At 40.5% G+C, this 20,548-nt stretch overlaps 1 protein-coding gene across 2 annotated transcripts in view; it reads right to left on the bottom strand.

Moving 5' to 3' along the window:
- The window catches only part of LOC134143099 (VPS10 domain-containing receptor SorCS1-like), a 300,888-nt gene that overhangs the window by 57,184 nt on the left and 223,156 nt on the right, over positions 1 to 20,548 (bottom strand). For both annotated transcript variants that reach the window (XM_062580829.1, XM_062580831.1), the window contains exons 7-12: positions 20,358 to 20,476; positions 18,206 to 18,295; positions 11,841 to 12,020; positions 7,286 to 7,432; positions 911 to 1,013; positions 309 to 385 (exon numbers count right to left, since the gene is read on the bottom strand). In XM_062580829.1, the coding sequence (XP_062436813.1) occupies positions 309 to 385; positions 911 to 1,013; positions 7,286 to 7,432; positions 11,841 to 12,020; positions 18,206 to 18,295; positions 20,358 to 20,476 (716 nt within the window). The remainder of the gene's footprint in view (positions 1 to 308; positions 386 to 910; positions 1,014 to 7,285; positions 7,433 to 11,840; positions 12,021 to 18,205; positions 18,296 to 20,357; positions 20,477 to 20,548) is intronic.

Below are 20,548 nucleotides of genomic sequence, written 5' to 3'. Positions count from 1 at the left end.
TAAAAGGAAACATTTCATCTCCTTTTAAATATTCACATTTTTTTTCTATCCTCCTCTTCTACAGGGTTAGACTGAAGCCAACCTCTGAGTTGTATTAGAAAAATAACTTTCAGTTATATGAAGCCTAATGACATATTCAGCATTTTTCATTGGGCATATAGCTCTACCTCTGAACAGGAAAAGATGTTTTCGCTTTTGCATAGATTAGCAAAAAACTACTCTGAAACAAAAAAAACCCATCATTTTGAATCTAATTCCATTACAATTCTCTAGAATTACTACTTCAACCTGTGATCCTGTGCACATACCTGTCTCCATGTGTTCCCAGCATCAGAAGAAACAAACATGCTGATGTCATTGTCTGAAAGCTCAGTGCCTATATTACCTGTAAGAAAAATACTGATTAGCAAAGCAACATTTTAAGAAATAGCACAATAAGCAAATCAAGGAAATAAATATTTTTGGTTTGCCTTTTGTATTTATAGAACTTTTAGTCTTGGGAAGAGAGAATGAGGGGAAGGGAGAGATTTTCTGTTTGAAAAAAGCGTATGTAAAACTTGCAATGCATACATCTCTACACACCTCCATACAAAAGGAACTGCACTGGTTTGAATCTAATGTCCATGAGGGTACATGGCTAGAACTGGTGTCCTGTGTCTTGAAGGTCAGTTTCCATCAAAATAGGTGGTCCCTGAAGGTCCACAAGGACTTCCATTTGATAGCCTTCCTTCTTTCACTCCCTCCCTCCTTTATTCCTTCCCTCTTTTCTTCCTTCCCTCTCCCCTTCCTACCTTGTACAGGTCGTGCTATATCACATGAGCCACTCAACACCCTCCCACACCCATCACAAACTCAAGACTTGTCTCAGCAGTTGTACCTCATAAATAGGCAAGCATTAAAAGCTTCATACCTGAAGCTACAATAATGCTGGGGGCAGTATCTCGGCTGGCGATATTTCCTGAGGTGTAGGGATTCTCCGAGACCTTCAGGTGAAGGTGAAGAGAACAATAGGGCTATAGAGAAAGGGGAGAGAAAAATGAAAAGCAGAAACACAACACAAAGTGCATTCTCTTACTTACATACATACTATGCCCTGTAGGGCCTAAGAGCCCAATTAACAGTTGTTCTTGAGATTCAGGACACTGTTTCCTTACAGCTGCACTCGGCCATTCTTAGAAACATAACAGCCACTATTCTTGTGACACTTTGCACCAGACTGATCCCATTTGTTGCCAGTGAAGCTGCAAGGAGAGGCATAAGGATTTGTTCTTGCCCTTCAATGAGGGAGACACTCCAAAGAAGAGAATTTATCAGCTTCTCTTGCTCCATTGGGAGTGTCTCTGTAATCTTCCAGTGCAATCCTTTCCCATTGGGAAACCAATTCACTTGGCTGAAAACTTTTGAGGCTGTGTGCAGGAAGAAGGCAACCTGACTAGCAAGGACACGTAATGGTAATGACTACCTACCTCCCCTGACTGCTAGCTCTCTTGAGAAGCAAACAGGGCTACAAATATGATGAAGTGATTCACAGAACAGCACTGCTCTTGCTAACTCTGGAATGCAGAGCAATATAACCATACCATCACTGCTAATTAGCCATAACAGACAACTTAATTTAGACAGTGTCATATCATTTCTTGACCCTGAATTTTTTTGACATTTGACCACTTACACTATACTAGGCAGAAGTACCAGGACTGAAAAGTATCAGTTTAAAAGTTGTTTAATGCAATGCTTGATCATCCCATCTAGATGTGATCTTTGAGATTTCAATATAATGGAAACTTTACATATGTGCAGTTGATTTTATATGTCAGGAACTCAGATAGGACAGGAATGGTACAGAATAAATCTACTAAGCAAGCAGGTAAGGAGACAGATGGGCAGATTTCCAAATTTGCCATTATCATTCCATTCACGTCTCTACAAATCCGTAATCTGATAATTTCTGAAAATTTCTGATAAAACCCAAGAGAGGGCAAAAATTATTTCCAGGACTTTTTTCTTTCAAATCTCATGAAAAGCCTTCATGAAATAGGCCAAGGGAAGGGAGGGGGGGAAATACTAACAAGAAAACTTGAAGCAAGCTGATCAAATAGAAGTGGGCATCAGAGAGTTGAGGAGCATAAACATAGCAAAGCACTTGCTTCAGCTTGCACGACTCTACAAGACAAGCAGGGCAGACTATTCAGAAGGCCCGTCAGGCCCTGAGGAGGCAGGTGTCTCCCTTTAGCATACACTAAATTTGAGATCTCCAGTCCCAGAAATTTTCTAGGCTGCCTCTCAGTCACTGATCCATCCCATTTCCAGGCAGGTGTCTATGACTCCGAAATGAAAATCTGCCTGTGGAGAATGACAACTAGAACAGGCAAACTTTTTTTTGCAAAGATGAATGGGAGTGGGGAAGAGGGATGTGAGCTCTCGCTTCTCTGAGACAGGTTAAAGGAACACAGGATGGTGCAGAAGGGAACATCACCTGCCAAGTAGAATATGCCAAGCACCTTAACGCTAACTGACAGCCTTGTGAGATGAGCTGCTGAAGTGCCCTGGGGGGAAGGGAGGGAGTGGAAAGCAAATCGAGCTGACATGCATGCGGGAAGTGGAAAAGCACTAAGGGAGAATGAATTATTCCCTTTTACATTTTTATACATTGTGAAAAGACTAAATACAGAACATAGTTTCAAAAATAACATACTCCAAGTCCACTCCCAAAATTTTGAGGACAGAAACTAATGGCATTAACTCATCCATTTCCCTATTCTATCCCTATTCTAGAGATTAGATCTTGTTAGGCTCAAATTTTACTTCATCCTCACTATTCAGAGCAATCTCTCACACACAAAAAAAAGCAAAAAAAAATTCATCGAGTTGCTTTGAAAAAAACACCTCGAGCGTGTCAGTAGAGGGATGGTTCCATCTGGCTCAACTTGTGTTTCAACCAGATTTGCTCTTAAATGCCTTAGCTGCTAATTTAGCTGCTACATACTTATTTCTGTATTAACTCTCCCTCTACAGGTGTAAAGACCAGATGCATGTGGGACACAGCGTTCCACTCTCAGGCTAAGGACGGTCCTATCATTCTGGGAAATGACAGACCCCATTCTGCTGAAGAGCTTCAACATATATATCATTACCATGTCCCAAGCTATTGCTAGAGACAATTATTCTGAAAGCCAGCAGTGTATCTGGGGGCATTAGTATCTGCCCTGGAGTAATGGCGGGAGCTGAGTTAGATTTACAACAGACTACCAGGAATTCACTTAGTTATGCCATATAGAGCAGCAGGGTCATGCCAGAAACAGGAATACGTAGAGTGAAAGAGAGCAACTGACGCAAGGAAGTAAAGCTGTTGGTGACACATGGATAGGCAGTGTGACCACAGAGATGAGTAGAGCTTCTCAACTATTGAAATGCCACAACTGCGCCACACTGACTAGGAACAGGAGTGTTTCAGAGTAGGGGAAACTCAGTTCCCCAGTGACAGGAGAAAGCTAGAGCTCACCCTGGCGATAGGTGAGCTAGCAGGGACTGCTGAGTGTAACAGCATCTGGCTTGTGCTTAAGACATTTCAGCAGAACAGGCAACTGAAGTCATATTCAGTGCTCAAATTTGGTACAATCAGTATGTTATATTTTGATAGGTAAATCTCTCCTCTCTCCTGCCTCTTAGGCTTGGATCCAGCAGTCCTTAACTCCCAGTCTCCATGGGTTTCTTGCCATAGACCTATGTCCCCCTATACTGCTTTACTACTGTTCCTGAACAGGACAGAGCTCCTCTGTCTGGTGGCAGGATACAATCAGTCCCCCTCCCCCCTGCCCCAGTAGTAATCCTGGAGAGTTAATGCCACCTCCTAGTTATGAATCATCTTCAAAACTCTACTGTTCTCAGGTCTCCAAGACATGTGGTCTAGATTTCCTGGCTCTATGATATAACATCTAAATACCTGCTCCACTGGCTCAATAACACCTGCTGCTTTCTCTGTAAACAAAATGAGACCTGATACAACTTGCTGTTAGCATCACCATAGCTGAAATGCCTGTTCCTACACTAGTCCTACACCAACAGAAGTAATGAGACAGTGAAAGAGCACAGGAATAAACAGCCCTCCTTTGGAGAGAAGTGCACTGCTCTGGAGAGTCAAATAAGTTCTTCTTAGCACTCAGATGGAAGCTGCACATCCAACCAGTGGAAAGGTTTGTTTCAAAGTCAAAAGGAAATTTTTCAGTGTTTGAGTTTAAATGGTCACTTCCATTTTTAAACTTGACGCATGTTTCAAGAAAGAGTTTTTTTTCAAAAAGATGAAATAGCTAGAGAATAAACCTTTTCATTTGACCTGTTTCCCTCTCCCCTCAATTCAGCCATTGAACCAGAAAATAAATTAATTATTTGCACAATTCATCCACTTCTTTTTCTCCATTTTTCCCCTGAACAGAATACCCCTATGGATCCCTGGCTTATTTCCAGGCATGTATGACATTTCTAGTACTTCTACTCAGAAAATTTCTCCTACTACTCCCAAACTCTGTGCTCTATTCTCTATCATTTCTCAAACCTTGCACTCTGCCATTCTTCATCTCTGTCTGCCATTAACTGTGAAGCTGAAAGTAGACTTTTAAATAGCTTGGCTCTCTCTTGTGCGATTGCTATTTTACTTTGCAGTTTTGGTACATTTTCTAAACTGCCCTCCTGCTTTTCTCTTGCAAGCGGACTACTCCTGTAAAAGACCGTATTGGTCAGTTTAGTTCAGATTTCTTCTATTTCCCATCTTGAAAACTATCAAGTCAACCACCCGAGACCCTGATACACTGAGCAGAGCCTTGCTGTGTTACAATTGCACTAGCTTGTGATGACCTAAGCATGAAGAACCACTGGAACAGCCTCAGGCAATGCCACAGATTTCTTACCCATCTGTATTACCTCATGCCAACAGAAGAAGAAAACTAAACATGGCTAAACATTGCTCTAGGCTTATCATAGGCAAGAGCCAACTAAGTTTCTTCTTACTCTCTTTCTGGAAAAGTAAAGCCTGAGCTGCATAGATTAATTCATCTAAGGATCTGCCCCATACTTTCTTGAAATCAATGCACAGATTCCCACAGACTCCTGTGACCCCCCTCCAAGTCATAGACGGCGTAAGAGGTGGTTGCTCTCCAGTGAAAACAGGATGATAAGTCTATATTAAGCTTGCACAAGGTGGAAGCAACACTCAGGGCAGCTACATTCTTGTGTAGAGAGCAGGATAAAAATGAGCGAGTGTTTAAATAGTTTTGTGCATAGTGGAGTTGTGTGTGTGAACACAATCCACAGAGAACCAAGAGCTTTTTATGGATCAATTCATGTCCCCCACACTTCTGCCCCTGCTCATGACTCCTCACCTGTCATGTTCAACTCTACCACCACCTAGGGGAACCCAGCTTGTAGAGGCACAGCTGATCTAACTCCCGCTGGGTTATACACTGCTCCCAGGTGACTGTGAGTGCAATGGCAGACGTGATGTGGATGGGAAGACTCAAAGGAGCCATAATCCCCTCTTCCCATGACAGCCATCCAATTCTGGTGTATACTCAGACATATGACCACTTCCACCATATAGCAGGTAACTGCAGTGGCAGCGTACCTTCGTATATAAAATACACAATTCCTGTGCACAGCTGTTCTTTAAACACTTTGCAACTAATGTCTTTGGCTCATTTATAACCACAACAGCAAGTCAGATCTCTCATAAGCAATGTGTAAGAACAGCAAGAAAGACCTTTGCTTAGAGTTCAAATTTATGGAAAAAGAGTGAGGTTTACTATTATTATTATTTTATCAACCCGTAAGATGTATATTTCTTCTTTTGCTTGTTTTCTTTCTTGTTTTTACTGGAAATACTGTACTCTCACCTTGAAAATCTTAGGCTTACGACAAAACCAACGATAATTTGAAAAAGTAAAGTACTTTATTTATAACAGATGTTCACCTGGAGTTAGAATTATGTTACAATCTATTTAAAACACAAGGCTTTCCAAAAAATTGAATTATGTCTGCAAAGTTTTCTGAATGCCATCTTCTCAGTTTTCATCTTAAAGAAAGACTTAATCTAGAACTCCCCTTAGATAAAATTTTTAAAAAGGCAGAAAAAGAAAACAAACTCAAGTGAATTTGGTCCTTCTTTGAAATAAGTCTTCTCTTTGACCCCCAATACTCCCTATTTATTTTTTCTATTCTGAGAGAAAATGAAATGACTTTCATTCTGGCTCTATCAAAAAAACAATTATTTGAACAGCTTCAAATACAAAGTTATTTATTCTTTGCTCTTAACTGAACCCTACACGTTATTGCAAAAGATTAGTGTAGCATTCAGCTACATAACGTCATGCACATAATGTAAAGCTGATTCAGATTCTAACAAACTTACAGCCTCAACAATGAGAAACAACTTTTTTTTCTTTTCTCTCACGAGAGGCAACACGCAGGTACCAGAGAATAGCAGGAAGGGTAGTATAAGTAGTGCCCTGTCTGAAACATGTTACTATTTTTACAGTATAAAAGTAATTGAAATTGTAATGGCTAGAGTTCTTAGAGCATTATCCTAGTACTGTATATAGGTTATAAAAGCCAAAAAATACACATAGAAAAATCTAGCCTATCTAATTTGACAGAGTTTTCCAGTTCTATTCATGCTGCTGAGATTTTCTTTTTACTCCTGGAAACCTTTTAGCTATAATAATAAATGTTTAAAGGTTTATCCATATGTTGATCTATACTGATAAATACAAATACAGATACAACATACATGCCCAACACCTATCCACCCATATATTTGCATGAATGTGCCACTTTTCATTTTTGATCTCAAAGAGAAAATCATAAACATCAACATTGCCAAAAGACTGGCCCTAAAGAAGAGACCCTCTTCATTTGAGCCTATGGAAAGTTATTAGGGTTCCTTAAAGCTTCCGAGCCTACAGCAGCTCACTCCTCCCATCTAGTGTCCTGAAAATCAATTGCACTGAAACAAGAGTCCAGTTTCACCTGCTGTTTTCAGAGCAGACCATCAGCTGGGCAAAGGGAAGCTGATCTGCAGCGATTTCTTTTTTTCCAGAAATTTAATTTAATTGCTATGCCAGCTCTTGCAATACCATCTGGAGGCCTTAACCTAATGTGCTGTACTTTTAAAATGCAGCATTCTCTTCAAGAATTACACTGCATGAACTGCCCTCTGGTGTTACCTCAGAGGAAAAAAAAATTAAAAGATTGCTCTGGCATGTTACCATTGCCCCAAGTCCCCCCGCGTACTTACTAGGAGACAGTGAACCGGGTTTCCTCTCAGATCAGTGTCTGGAGCCTGCAACAAGCTCCAGTCTCTCCCTTTATTGTAGGTGATGAAAGTTTTCACTTGGTTGTCAATCTTCTTGTTAGCCAAGAACATTCCCTTTATCCCTGCTACCTAGGAAAAATTGACATGGCTGAAAAATAGATCAAGCCGATGCACATGTGCTTATGTGTGTCCCTCTTGCCCTGTCAAATCCAACAGGGGTCTTGTGGCTATGTCAGTGAGACAGGTGTCAGGGCAAGAATTGCCAAGGAGCATCAGAGGCTGGAGACAGGACCAGATAAGGTGGAAAGGTGACAGATGGGAGAGAGAGCTTGTATTTCAGAAGCAGCATGGGAACATGGTAAGATGTCAGTAACACTATCTGTAAAGTGACATTCTTTAAACTGGATAGGCATCCTTTCTCCTGAAAGATGAAAAACATATAAGGCAATTATTCACCTCCTGCTGCATTAGCATGAAATAGCAGCAGTTTTGGCCTTGCAAAGAAAACAGCATGCACACATACACATGCCATTTAGTGCTCCTGTTCTTATACAGTCTGTTTAGGATCTTTTATCTAAGGATCTCAATGTGCTTCATAATGATGAGCATTCGAACATGATAATTTTGGGCATATAGGTATTTTTATCACAGTTCTGTATTTTGAAGCACCGCTGACTCACCCAAGACCACCCAGAATGCTAGCTGAAGAACCAGCAATGAGATCCTGATCCTTTTATTATTCCCAGTGTTTTACTCAGCAGCTTTACCAGAGGAGACCTGGAGAAGCATTTTGGAAAGATGTGATGTTAACAGACTTGCACTGGAATCAAGCCCAAAAGTGCCTCCACGAGAAGGAAAAAAAAAAAATCAATCAAAAGCCACAACTCACATTGCAAAATGTTCCTCATCTTCTCAGCACACTGAAAATCAATAGCTCAATAGCTGCTGCAGCTTGCTAATGAATTTGTTAGGCTGTCATTCTGCAATCTGAGTGCTACAATAAAAAGGGAAAAGAAATCAGGAGCAGGGGAGGAAGGCAAAAACTTTGTCTTCCATCAAGACTGCTAAGTCGTCCACCCCATTTCTTCTCGTGCTGCAGAACTGGTACACAGAATCACTTATCAAGCCTTTTTATTCATACAGGTTATTATTTGAGTGGTATCATGTGGCAATTGGTCACAGCAGATTCAGAGTTTGTTCTAGCCTCAGACGACTCACCTGCCTCAGCTGACATCTTCAGTTAAGGGACCCAGTTTGGGTGCTATCAGTGCCAGCAAGGACCTTACTGCTGTGCCACGGGACTATTAGTGTACAGTATATTGGTACAGTACACTGTATTCATTCTGAATAGCACTTTCTTTCTTGTATAATTGCAGTGAGGCACTTTGAGGCCACTTAAAAGGCTTAGAAATGATTTGTTATAAGGGGCAGTAGTCTTTATTTAAAGGAATTAACTGATCTATTAATATAAGCATAAATGATAGTATTTTAAATGTTCTAACTGTACTGTTTTTCCCATGTAACTAACTTTACAGAGTTTCTTTCACGTGATAGAAAGGCACTCTGATAAGAAAGAGGTACCTTGTCTCCCAGTGGTACTGTACAAATAGCCAGGGCTGAAAAAATAACACTGTTCTTCCTTTGCTACCAGAGGCCAGAGCCAATAACTCCATTTCTTTGTTGTTGTACTGAAATAGTGGTATTATACTCCCTGTGAAATGCTAGTCATAAATGATTAAAAAACATTTTATTTATCAGATGATAAATGCACTCTGAAATCCCGTGAATTCTTCTTTTTTATGATTCTAGTCATGGGCTGGGACTCAGAGCCCTTTCCAGGGTAAGCAAAGTGTAAGTTATGCTGTCATTCTTGGACAGCTTTATCTTAAAAGAGACTGCACACAGTATATGTGGCTGCATGCTCTCAGTAGGAAGAGATGCACCTATTGCATATTCGCATCCATGACACACAACCCCAGCTGCTCACACAACCATGACAGAGAAAGCTCTGCATCCACAAGTTGTTGGAGTGACAAGCACTACGGTGATCCCCACAGAGGCTTTGTAGGCAATCCAAACACATATGCATTGTGTACAGTTGCTCTGTCTGCAAATGGGATGAAAGATTCACACAAGACACTCAAACATGTGACTTGAAATACTTTCTTCTCTTCCCATCACTAGCTTTGTACTCCAAGAATACACTTTCCATCAGAAATAATCCACACTGGTAAAAACAAGCAAGTCCCAGACATGGCAGACATACTTGATAGCTACAGACACATCTCCTCACAGTAGCTCTCTCCTCTAAAGATTTCAATTTCCTCTAAAACCTCTGGTCAAAATAAAAAATAAACAATTTATTCTAGTTTTTCCCCACACCACAGAGGCCAGCTATTACGATTTTGGACATGACTTCCCACAGGCAGGACTGTCTTGCTGCAGATTAGTCCAGCTGCTGAGTCACCTAGAGCCATATCATATTATTGGAAAGGTGCAGGAATTAGAGAGGGGCCAGTGTCTCCTGCTCTTCCCTTGCTCTTGGCAATGGTTTCTAGGATAGCCTCATTGCTACTGCAGACCTTCTGAACACTGCTTCTAGTGTGTTACTTAGGCATTGGCATTAGCAGGAGGCAGGAAGAAGAGCTATTCTCATGTCATACCCTGTCCAAGAGGCAGGAAGGAGCCACACTGAGAGTGGGTCTCCTCATCCTCTGCAAGGTCCAGTAGTAGAATAGTCCACAGCCTAGAATAACAATCTCCCAGTGAAGGGCTCCTATTGACTTAAAGGGGAGACAATGGAGAACAGGATGAGGCACCAGCACAGAACTACTATTTTCTCTTCATACCAATACAATTTCCTCTTGTGCAACATCAAGTAAATTTATCTTCAATGTAGATCTAGTTTAGGAGTCTATGCACACAAACACATTAACTACAATGCAACCAGATGAACCTAAGAAGCACATCCATACAGAGACATGTACCTGCCTTCTCCTGGCATCGTTTTCTCAAATAATCTTTCTTTTCTAAATATACTGCTGTTACCACACAAGAACTGATTTTGCAATCTCTCCATTTCTTTTTAATTCATCTATGGGTTTTCTTCTTCTCTCTTATTCGTCTCCATTTATCCCTAAATATTCATCATTTGTAACAATCTTACTGGGACAATCACACTGGATGGCTTTCTGTTCCCTTCCAGCTAGAATATCAAATTTAAAGGAAGTTTTGTGCCAGGTTCAGTGTCAGCCAATATTCTTTCTATCTAGATAATCAGCAGACATGATGCTACAAGTCTGATCCCATCAATTTCAACCTGGGTTACTGTGTATTGTCAGCCTAATAAAACAGAGGCTTTCCTTTCCCCCTGGCATGTAGGACACCTTTACATAATGCAGTGAAACCGCTTCTCAAGCTGACGGTAATAAGAGGCAACAGCCTTTCCATGGGCTGCCAGCATTGCAGACAGATTAACAGTAAAAACCTCCAAATGTCTGGGAAGTGCCAGTGCCCATCCTCCTGCAATTCATATGCAATTATGCACAACACGTTGGCTTTCTGTTTGCATATTCCAAGGTGGTTTCCAAGAAGATGGCAGCTGAAGGTAACCTGGGTAGCAGAGCTAATATCCAGGTGGTGAAGGAGAAATAAAGGAATCATCTTGTTTTTCAGAGGAACTCAGAACTAGTTTATGGCTTTTATTCTAAATGGTCAGAAAAACACCTGGAAGATATCTGAATAAAGTTGATCCTCCTAACAACAACTGAGGATCCAATCTCTACCAGCTAAAGCACTATCTCCACAAACAAGACAGGCAGCAGAGCAAGAGAAGCATAACAGCATATTAAAAGTCTTGTTCTTAGGTTCAGTAATCATAGAAGACAATTTAAGTTGGCCTTCTTACAGGTAAGTTTTGGTGGACTGCACTTGTAAAGAAAAGGCTCAGGGTAAAGGGAACATCAAGATGAGGTAGAAGTGTTTGCTTATGCAATCACCCAGGAGAGCCTATCTAAAATTACTTCAATTCCCAGAATAACTCAAGATGGGCAGGATGACAAAGGTGGCTGAAAACTGCTGCCTCTTCTTTTTCTCAGAAGTGCAATAAAAACTTCAGAGTATTAGGAGTCTTCAGAGCCACAGGTTGGACTAAGGGGGGCTCAGGGCACTAAAGGCAGCAGGATTCTGGCTGAGAAACTCAAAGTTCCTCTCTATTCCACTACATCTTCTACCGCATGTCTTCCTGCACAGACATGTGCTCTTCTTCATCTGAGACCTACGTGAGAGTACACCAGTGAATCTGTTTGTACTATCAGGCTGCTCCAAACTTACACATCTATGCAAAACCTGGCCTTGGAATTCAGCTGATTGCATTGAGATCCTTGAATAAAAGGAGGGGAAAACTGTGTTTAGCCACTAGAGCCATAAGGCTCTGTTATTCACATGCATACTATGAGTGTGATGTGCAAGAAGACAACGGTATTCTTGTCACGTGAACTCTTGAGTTGAGAATGAGACATTTGGAGTTATGACATACCTCATAGAGGTCAATCATCACATTCCCTTCCAGCCCTTGACTACTCTTGACATTTTCCAAGGCTAGGGTGAAGTATTCCCCTCGGGTGTCGGAAATATACAGGTTGTACGTATCATTTTGGTTCCACTCTTGAACAGCTGCAAACACCTGATTCTCATCTGTGCTGATAACATGCATGTCCTGAGAAAAGAAAACAGGAGTGTTACTAGAAGGAGATCTGCTCTGTCATTTTGAAGGGCACCACCATTATTGTGGAGGAGCAAGAGATGTATTTAGGCTGAAGTTTAATCAGAGACTGTACGCAACACTGGAAAGCAGAGAATTCCACCCACACGTGCTTTCTTCTGCCAATTTTCAAAGTGATAATTAACTGATGAAGTGTTATTTGAACATTTATATTGGCAATATAGCATTATACTGCAGCACTTCTCTTCCCTACCGAAATTTTCATTTAATGAGTATTGTGGGTGAGGGTGAGGGATGCTGTTTGGCAACTAAATGATTTTACTTGTAATTGTGAAATCAGAGATATTAAAAATGCTTTTTTTAAAAGAAAAAAAAAAGAAAGAAAAAAGCAGCATCAGAAACATCTGCTTCTTACATAGTTCCTAGACACCAAGTGTGAATGGGAACTAATACATGAAGGATAACACTACTGGGGTGATCTGCAGCCAGTGCCGCTGTTATTTATTATTTTTAGTACCTGTCACCTAGGAGAGCGGGCCACTGTGCTGCTGAACACAACAATACAACAGAAAGACAACTCCAAGGCTCACTAGATTCAAAGAGCAGAACGGTAGTTAGGCCATTAGCTTTATGAGTGAGATTTTCCTTTTCTTTTTTGTATTTGTTCCACGTGCAACAGCAGGCAGAAAGCAATGAAAAAGAGTATAATTGAAAACAAATTCTATTAAACCTGATTCGCTCTTCCATTGCCAGGAGAAATCATCACCTCAAAAGCTACTAGTGGGGAGATAGTTATAATGAAATTCCCAGGCTCTATCTGGCCAGTACAGGAACCCTGAGTTCCTTGGTGCCTTAAAAATCTGCGGAGTTAGGAAAAGAAATGCAGATTCTGTGATTCCCAAAAGAGTCAGCTGTTCTATCTGCTTTGGGCAGATATTCCAAAGCTGTTTTGTTTCCATGAATCAGCCAGAGTTTTCTGTATGCAAAACTGGAAACTTAATCAGAAGAGACATTCTTTGGAAACTGATGCTACTTCTTTCTAGTAATAATAATCTTTGACAATTCGCTTTCTTACGGATATGTAGGTGGGTTTACTCCTCCAGATGGAGGCCTGTAATATAAAAGATGAAAAATAATATGGGGAAGAAATCTGATTTATAAATTTTATGTGGATCCACTATCAATTAAAGATTCAGAATAGTTGTCTGTTCATCCAGATCCAGATCTGAGTATCAGAGTGGATGGATATTCACTTGATTTACTTGCTTCTTTGTACTGCAGTAAAAAGTACCCCATAAAATGGTCTGATTTTGTGGAGGAACAGATTGGGTCAATTCCTGAGGTGATAAGAAAGGTAATATAAGTCCCACTGGCTCCTACTAATTGTGATTGTGAACAGATATCCTCTCTCCACTATAGCTCTGCAGTTGTACAGCTGTACAGCTCTACTCTCTCTGCAGCTGTGCTAGTAGAAGTTACTGCTGCAGCTGCTTTTCAGAGGCTTTGTTTCAGACTGTCACCCTAGTCAACGTGCTGGTAGAGTTTTATGAGTAGGTTTTCCTAATGTGCTTCAGCAGCATCAGGTAGTAGAGCTCTGATCTCCAGCTTAAGCTTTTGTATGTATCCATAAACATGGACAGACCTCTCTGCGGAAACACAGATTATAAGCAAAATTGCAATATACAATTTCATTAACTTATCACTTGAATCAATAGTTTTGTAATACCTAGAGGACAGAGGTAAGAAGATATTTTGATCAACACCAAGGAAAACCAAAGGCAATTTCACAAAAGTTGAACAGGCAAATAAGATAATTTATTCACTAGATTCTTCCTGAGTTTTGATCAGATAATGATGTAGGATGGAAGTCTAAGATGATCTCAGTAAAACTGAGGGAATTTAACCCTGGAGAAGCACAGACAGACGAAGCTGGCATAACAGATATAGTGCAGAAAGTCAAAAATAATATTCCAACTACTTACCTTTGTGGATCAGTTAACTTTTCCTCTAAATACGGCCTTGCCCAACAGATGTACGGACAATGCAACACTTTAATAGAAGGGAACCATTCTGTGAGTGTCAAACATGTCTTTGAACAACATCAGCGATTTTTCGTTTCCATGTTGGGAAAATCAGTATTAACTAGCAGATCACGTTCACTCCTAACATCTGAGCCAGTTATATGTACCAGCACAAATCCTATCATGGGAGTGTCATGTTTTGAAAACTAATGTTCTGGACTTTCTAGCTCATGCACTAGGAGAGAAGAATGGTCAGGAGATAGAAACCTCTAAATTATTGGCTGTTATTTCCAATCTATACCTGAACCTGTAATTCTGCAGAATCATCTGCTAGAAAACTTTTGTCATTTCTCAGTAATGATGCAAGTGCCAAGGTTTCTCCATCACAGTAAAGAGTGAATCTTAAAGAAGAGCTGAAGCTTAAACATGGAGAATGGTTGAATTCTTCTTCAGACTAGAGTTGAGGTCACAGAAAAGAGGCAACTGATACAGGATGAGCAAGATTTGCTTACCTATGGTAGTGAAAATCTAACACAATACAGTCAAGTTAAGTGCACACAGGGCCTCTGTCGAAGGCTGTTTTTTGGAGAAAGTCATTCAATTTAACATCGAGATCTCCAAAGCGTGCTGCCAAGGCTGCAATCGGTGTGTAGTTCCAGGCTGCTGCTCTTCTCTTCCAAATAAGGTCTGGAGCACTGACAAAGGCTTTCTCTCCTTTTCCACCATCCACTTTCCTGCCTTGCTCTACCAAAAGTAAAGCTGGAATAAATTGACTCTACAGTTCAGTGGGAAGGAGAAAAGACTGAATTTTCAAACTTTCTTGCCAACTACATGAAAAATTACATTGGCAAAAGGTCTCTTCTGGTAGAAGGCATCATCTATTGTGGATTTCTGGAAAAAGCTCATTGTTTTTCCAGCAACAAACTATCTTTAGGCTTCTTCTCCACAAGCAGATAGTTTACACTCGTTTTATGAGGTTTTCTTTATTGGCCCCAACATATCACACGCTGATATATTGAGAGCATCAGCTATGCCACAAGGAATACCATTCCCCTGCAAGTAACAAGCAAATCAGTCATCCTAGCAGACCAATCTTTCCTTTTTTTTTTTCTCCCTTTTCTTTTCTTTTCTTTTTTTTTTTAGTGGGCCAAGTGCTTTGAGGGAGGAATATTATCAAAAAATGGCATTCATCCTCATCCTGATATGGAGTAAGAGCTTCACTAAACTCTTCTCTGCTCCAACAGAAATTTATTTTACCGCCCTACAAAAGAGAAGATAAAAGGAAAGTGGAGAAAGGCAACTTATACATCCATTGCCATCTTTAGGAGCTCCTCATGCGTCTGTCCACAGAGAGCCTGAGCATTCCTCCCTCTGCTCCAGTACATGAGGAAGTACATTAGTATGCAGCTCTACCATCTGTCCTTCTTGTCTTTCCAAAGACAAAAGACCACAATACTGTGCACGGGTTTGATCAAATGTCTACCGAGATAACTAAAGACTAAGGCTTTCTGAATCACTAAATATGCTTCAGGTGCGCTTTTTGCACTTGGTCAGAGAACTTTTCTTCTTGGTAAGTTAAAAATGCAAGGTTATGTTATGTCTGTTTTATCCTGTCCATTACTGGGACTGTTCACTGTTTTTAAGGTCTGTATTTCAGGATTGCAGGTTGTTTTTATATTTTTTTTGGTTATTTCTTCTTCCATCAGGGTGTGCATTCTAAGGTTAAAAGAAGATCATGGATTTAAAATGGAGGTAGCATAATTACCTACCCTAGTCAATCCAGCACCAGTTTAAGGACTTGTCTGCTTTTTAAGAGACATTGCTTGCTTTGCCTCTATATTCACAAATGTCTGCTGTATGCACTGGTCTAAAATGCAGCAATTTTGAGAATCCTGTGTGTACGCTTAAGGTGCATATTGTTATTGTCACAAATGATTCTAATAGGCTACACCATAAAGTCTATGTCAGAGCCTATATTGTGGTGCTGTGGCACAGAATAGCAGTAGCAACCCACTGCAGGAATTAACAGATCTCAATAAAGGCCATTGCAGGGTTAATACAACCTGTATAAAAATGTACAGACATATTCTTATATGGGAGATAGTTCTAAGTTCACTCAGGTTTTTTACGCAAACTTGCTATCAGGCCAACAACTAGTGCCTGTAGCAAGAATATTTTGGGTTTGGTTTGCTATAGGCCATTCCTGCCTGAAAAGCAGTGTCACCTGCACAAGCAGTCCTGTCACACTCCTCCAGTTCAGGAGGGACATGCCAAGGTAAAGAGCTTGATATTTCAGTCTTGAGTTCCAGAAGTCACTTAGCACTGTTTACCATGTTTGGTCCCCCTTTCTTAGCAGAAGGAGATAAAAGAGAATTTAGGCATAAAAGGAGCTGTTTGTTTCGATTCCTTTGAATAGTACAGTACTTTGTGCATTTTTAATAAAAGCAGCTATCTTGCTTTGATAACAGCCTCCCAGACAGCCACAGTTCTATTGTAGCTCCTTCCAGGCCAAACGCAGCTCTTCAGCCTTTGAAGATATTCTGAGCTTGTGACAAGGCATTGTATCTCCTTAAATATCTGCCCCTTTCTTTAGGTCAAATAACACAAATTTATTGCTTCCCATTCACAGAGAACAAATTGAAATTTAGTAGTAGTGCATTCTCTCTCTCTCTCTCTCTCTCACTCAACCCCCCCCCCCCCCCGAGATGGTGGACAGTTGGAGAAATAAATGTGGACATAAAGGAGGCAACCATCTCGAAACATGCAGTCTCTTTACAGATGGTCTTAATCAACTGTAAGTGACAATTCTTGTTGGGCATTGCAACAACTGTCCTAAAAATGCAGTTCCTTTGCTAAGGAAATACTATTTCAAATAAACTCCTGCTTAAATTTGATCTGTATTGGCAGAGTAATTCCTGCTTGCACAGAAGTTTTAAATCATGCTTTAGAGTAATACTTTTAAACATGACTGAAGGTTTGGGACAGAGTTTAACACAAAATACAGGGTTTGTCTAGGCATGTAGAAACAGCTACACTGGGAATTAATTTCCCAAATCTGTATATCTTCTAGGAAAAAAAAAGCGCATTGATCTTTGCTGAAAAGAATTTATCAAAGTTATCTTACACAGGCTAGGTCTTCTATGTCTTGTGGCTTCTGGTAGGGTCCACAAAATCCTGTAAGCTTGGGTTTTTCGTTGATGTAAACAGGAACAAGGCAATGGCAGAGCAGGCTAGGTATGGCTTTGAAGGTATGGGTTTGAGCTGCAGTCTGGATATATGATGAAAATTGTCTCCAGTTAATCCACTATAAATGGATCAGTAGGGGTGAGGAGTCAAAGACAGCCAGCTGTAACAATAGCCAAATTATCTCTTTGAAAACTTCCATCTTCAAAACCTGGTATTCTTTCAACTTCTGGGTATGGGCTGACCTTGCACTTGTTTTACTTTCGTTTGGCATTTCCAGAAGTTAACCAGGGATTGTCGTTTGCCTTCAAATGTTAGATCTTGCATAGAAATCACAGGATCATTTTCCGCCTTTGAGTTTACATTTCATTAAAGCCATACTATCAAGAAATAGAGGACTCTTTAAAAAACATTCTCTGTCTTTATTTCGGAAGTCATTAGAAGCCCAGCTGCAAAACCATGATTTCTTCAAAATGGAGCACTTTTTCCTCTCCTGACACATTTTAGATAGGTCTCAAAAAATTCAACTCCTAAAAGCAGCAATATCCTTTCAAGCTTCAATGCTAATTCATCATTGTTCTTAATTAGGGAATATATGGAACAGACACACAAAGAATCTCTTTACTTGGTTCCCATTAAAATCTACTAATGAGGCAAAGCACAAAAAGTGACCCACACAGGACAGGAGCAGAAAAATGGGATTTTAAGACCAAAGAGAACATCCTCAAAACACTGTTAGCTAATCATAATGAAATAAGAACTGACAAGGACCACGGCATCAGTCTATGTTTCACGCTGACGCCTTTGACTAGCCAAAGCGTTGACTTTGTTTCGAGTTCTTTCTACTTAACAAATGTTCTCCTAAAGAAGAATGACACTTTCATTCATTGCAGCTCTCCCTGTGATCACTCACAGGATTCAATAATTTCTGAACAATCAAAATATCTCTAGGTACATAGAAGCATTCCAGCATACCTTGGGCAAGGAATACTTTGGCAGCTTCATCTGTGCAAATGCATTCCTCCTATAAGAAACGTAATAATGCGGTCTTCCTCCTGATGTCAACTATGAGAGAAGCAGGCAAGTTATCATCAGGATTTTTTAGAGTCTTTTTTTATTAGCATGGAAAACATCAAGCAAAAACGGCCAAGACAAATACCATGGAATTGATAGCAGTGGCTTAAAATTGTTGTACTGTGAAAAGTGATAAACAACCATTAATCAAACCAACAGTGGCTTAAAAAAACAGAGTAAGAGAAATCCCACTTTCTGTGAAGACAGAGGCCAGAATTTCAGGTGAAAGCCTGGGGAAGGTGAAGTCCTGGCTTAATTTAGGCCATTTATACTCCCTTTGCCTCACCACAAAATGGTCTGCTCTTTGCAGAGCTGCCATGTATGTTACTGGTTAGATCAGCAGATTGGCAGATAAGATGCTTGATTTCTATTTCTATCTGGCTCTGGTTCCTGTGTGGCCTGCACAAGCCACCATTTGCATGTGTTTCCAGATCAGTTAAGTATTCACTGTTCCTGAAGATAGGAGAAGCTGTGGTGATTTGGTGTTTCTGTGAATCAGGCTATTTAGGTGTCTGAATACTAATTCCAATACCTTGAAAATGCTGTTTTAAAGTGATGTGTTGCTTCATTTTCTTCCACCTATTAAAGGGGGTGGGGGGGGGGGGAAGAGAGGAAGGCTGATAATGTTATCTGGTGCCCAGTACTGCTGAAGCATAATCAATGTTTGTAAAGTACTTTGAAATCCTTGGATGAAATTTACTGAAGAACAAATATGCCAAGGGATCCTCCATACAGAACTTTGCTTTAATTACCTGCTATAGGGGCTTATCAAGACTTCTTTTTTGCAGTGAGTGTTTTAAAATGCACTGCAGTAGTTTAAAATGCAAGATACACTATACAAGTTCACACCAGATTAGGTAAAAATAAGAACTCTTTTATTTTAGAGCTCTTCAAATATTTTTTTAAGAAGTTGGGCAAAAGTTAGGACTTCCCAGCATGGAATTTAGAGAAGGCAAATGGATTGACTTATCTACGGTATGCAGTGAAATCATGTTAGAACAGCAAATACAAACAATCTTGAAGAACACCAAACCAAGGCATCAATGACCCCCCCCAAAAAAAAGGAAAGAAAGAATTGATTCAGATACTAAGAGAAACTCCCCAGTTCCTGTGTCACTCATGTCACAAACACGCAGCCACTCTAAAATTGGAGAGTTTGTCTGAACAATGATGCATGCCCCTGTTTTCTTCACCTAAAAACATTTTACTTACGCCTCAGACACATGATGCACAAAGGCTATTGTGGAACTTATGTTCCAGACTTATTTGTGGCTGATTTAGATTGGTGTTTATGACTGAGTACATTAACTAAAGGTAATTAGCAATCAACTTGCTCAATTTAAAATCTCAGTCCTCTCTCTTCCCTCCACCCCTAAGCATGGCAGAATATGAACTGTCTGGAAGTCCAGTTGAAACCTAATGTTCACCACCATATTCCCTACACTTCTGTTACTATTTTTGTCTGCTTCTGCTCTTAATAAATGGACACTGGCAGTCCACATAAAACCACAGTAGTTAGGAATTATTCTCCAGTTCTCACCTGCAACACAGCTTGGCTGAATACATCTTATCTCCAGCCTTTTCACTGTAATCACAAGTGAGGCATAACAATAAAGTCTGATTACTCTTCCTTCAGTTCTTCCCCTTCCTCCCTCCCCTCCCTATTTCCCTCTCTGCAGTCTACTGCCCCTGTGACAGCAGATAATTGACATGTCACCGCAAGCTGGAGGGCGAGAGCCACTAGTCCTAGAGTGTGGATGAGACTGCAGGAGATCATTACACATGGTGGATAATCCAGCCAGGAACTCTGTGACCCTGTGGTGATGACATACTTGAGGCAGAGATAGAAGGAACCCTATTAGCACTCAAAGGAGCTGCTACACTTCCCTGAGTGCCTTTATTATGGATTCAGTGTTGTCTGATTAACTGGGGATTACTACACTCCCCCCCCAACACACACACACACACACACACACGCACGCACGTAACAAAGGAAGAGAAGAGAAAAAAATAGAATAGAAAGTAACAAAATAAATGAGAGCGTGTTCTGCACCTGAACGAAGACATAATCATCTTGGACAATCAGGGAATTATGGTCAATATAGCCTGGAAAGGGTTTGCTGCGGGCGGCTTCACTGCAGTTCTGCATCCTGCAGGTGATGTATTGAGCATCTGAAAGGAAAAGGACAAAAACAAGACACTTTTAAGATCCTGAGCATTGATTCTACCTATTACCACAAACCT

Source organism: Rhea pennata, chromosome 7, assembly GCF_028389875.1.
Source record: "Rhea pennata isolate bPtePen1 chromosome 7, bPtePen1.pri, whole genome shotgun sequence".
NCBI classification, from domain to species: Eukaryota; Metazoa; Chordata; class Aves; order Rheiformes; family Rheidae; genus Rhea; species Rhea pennata.
The sequence above is the reverse complement of the archived record's forward strand: the minus strand, read 5'-3'. Positions and strand labels throughout refer to the sequence as shown.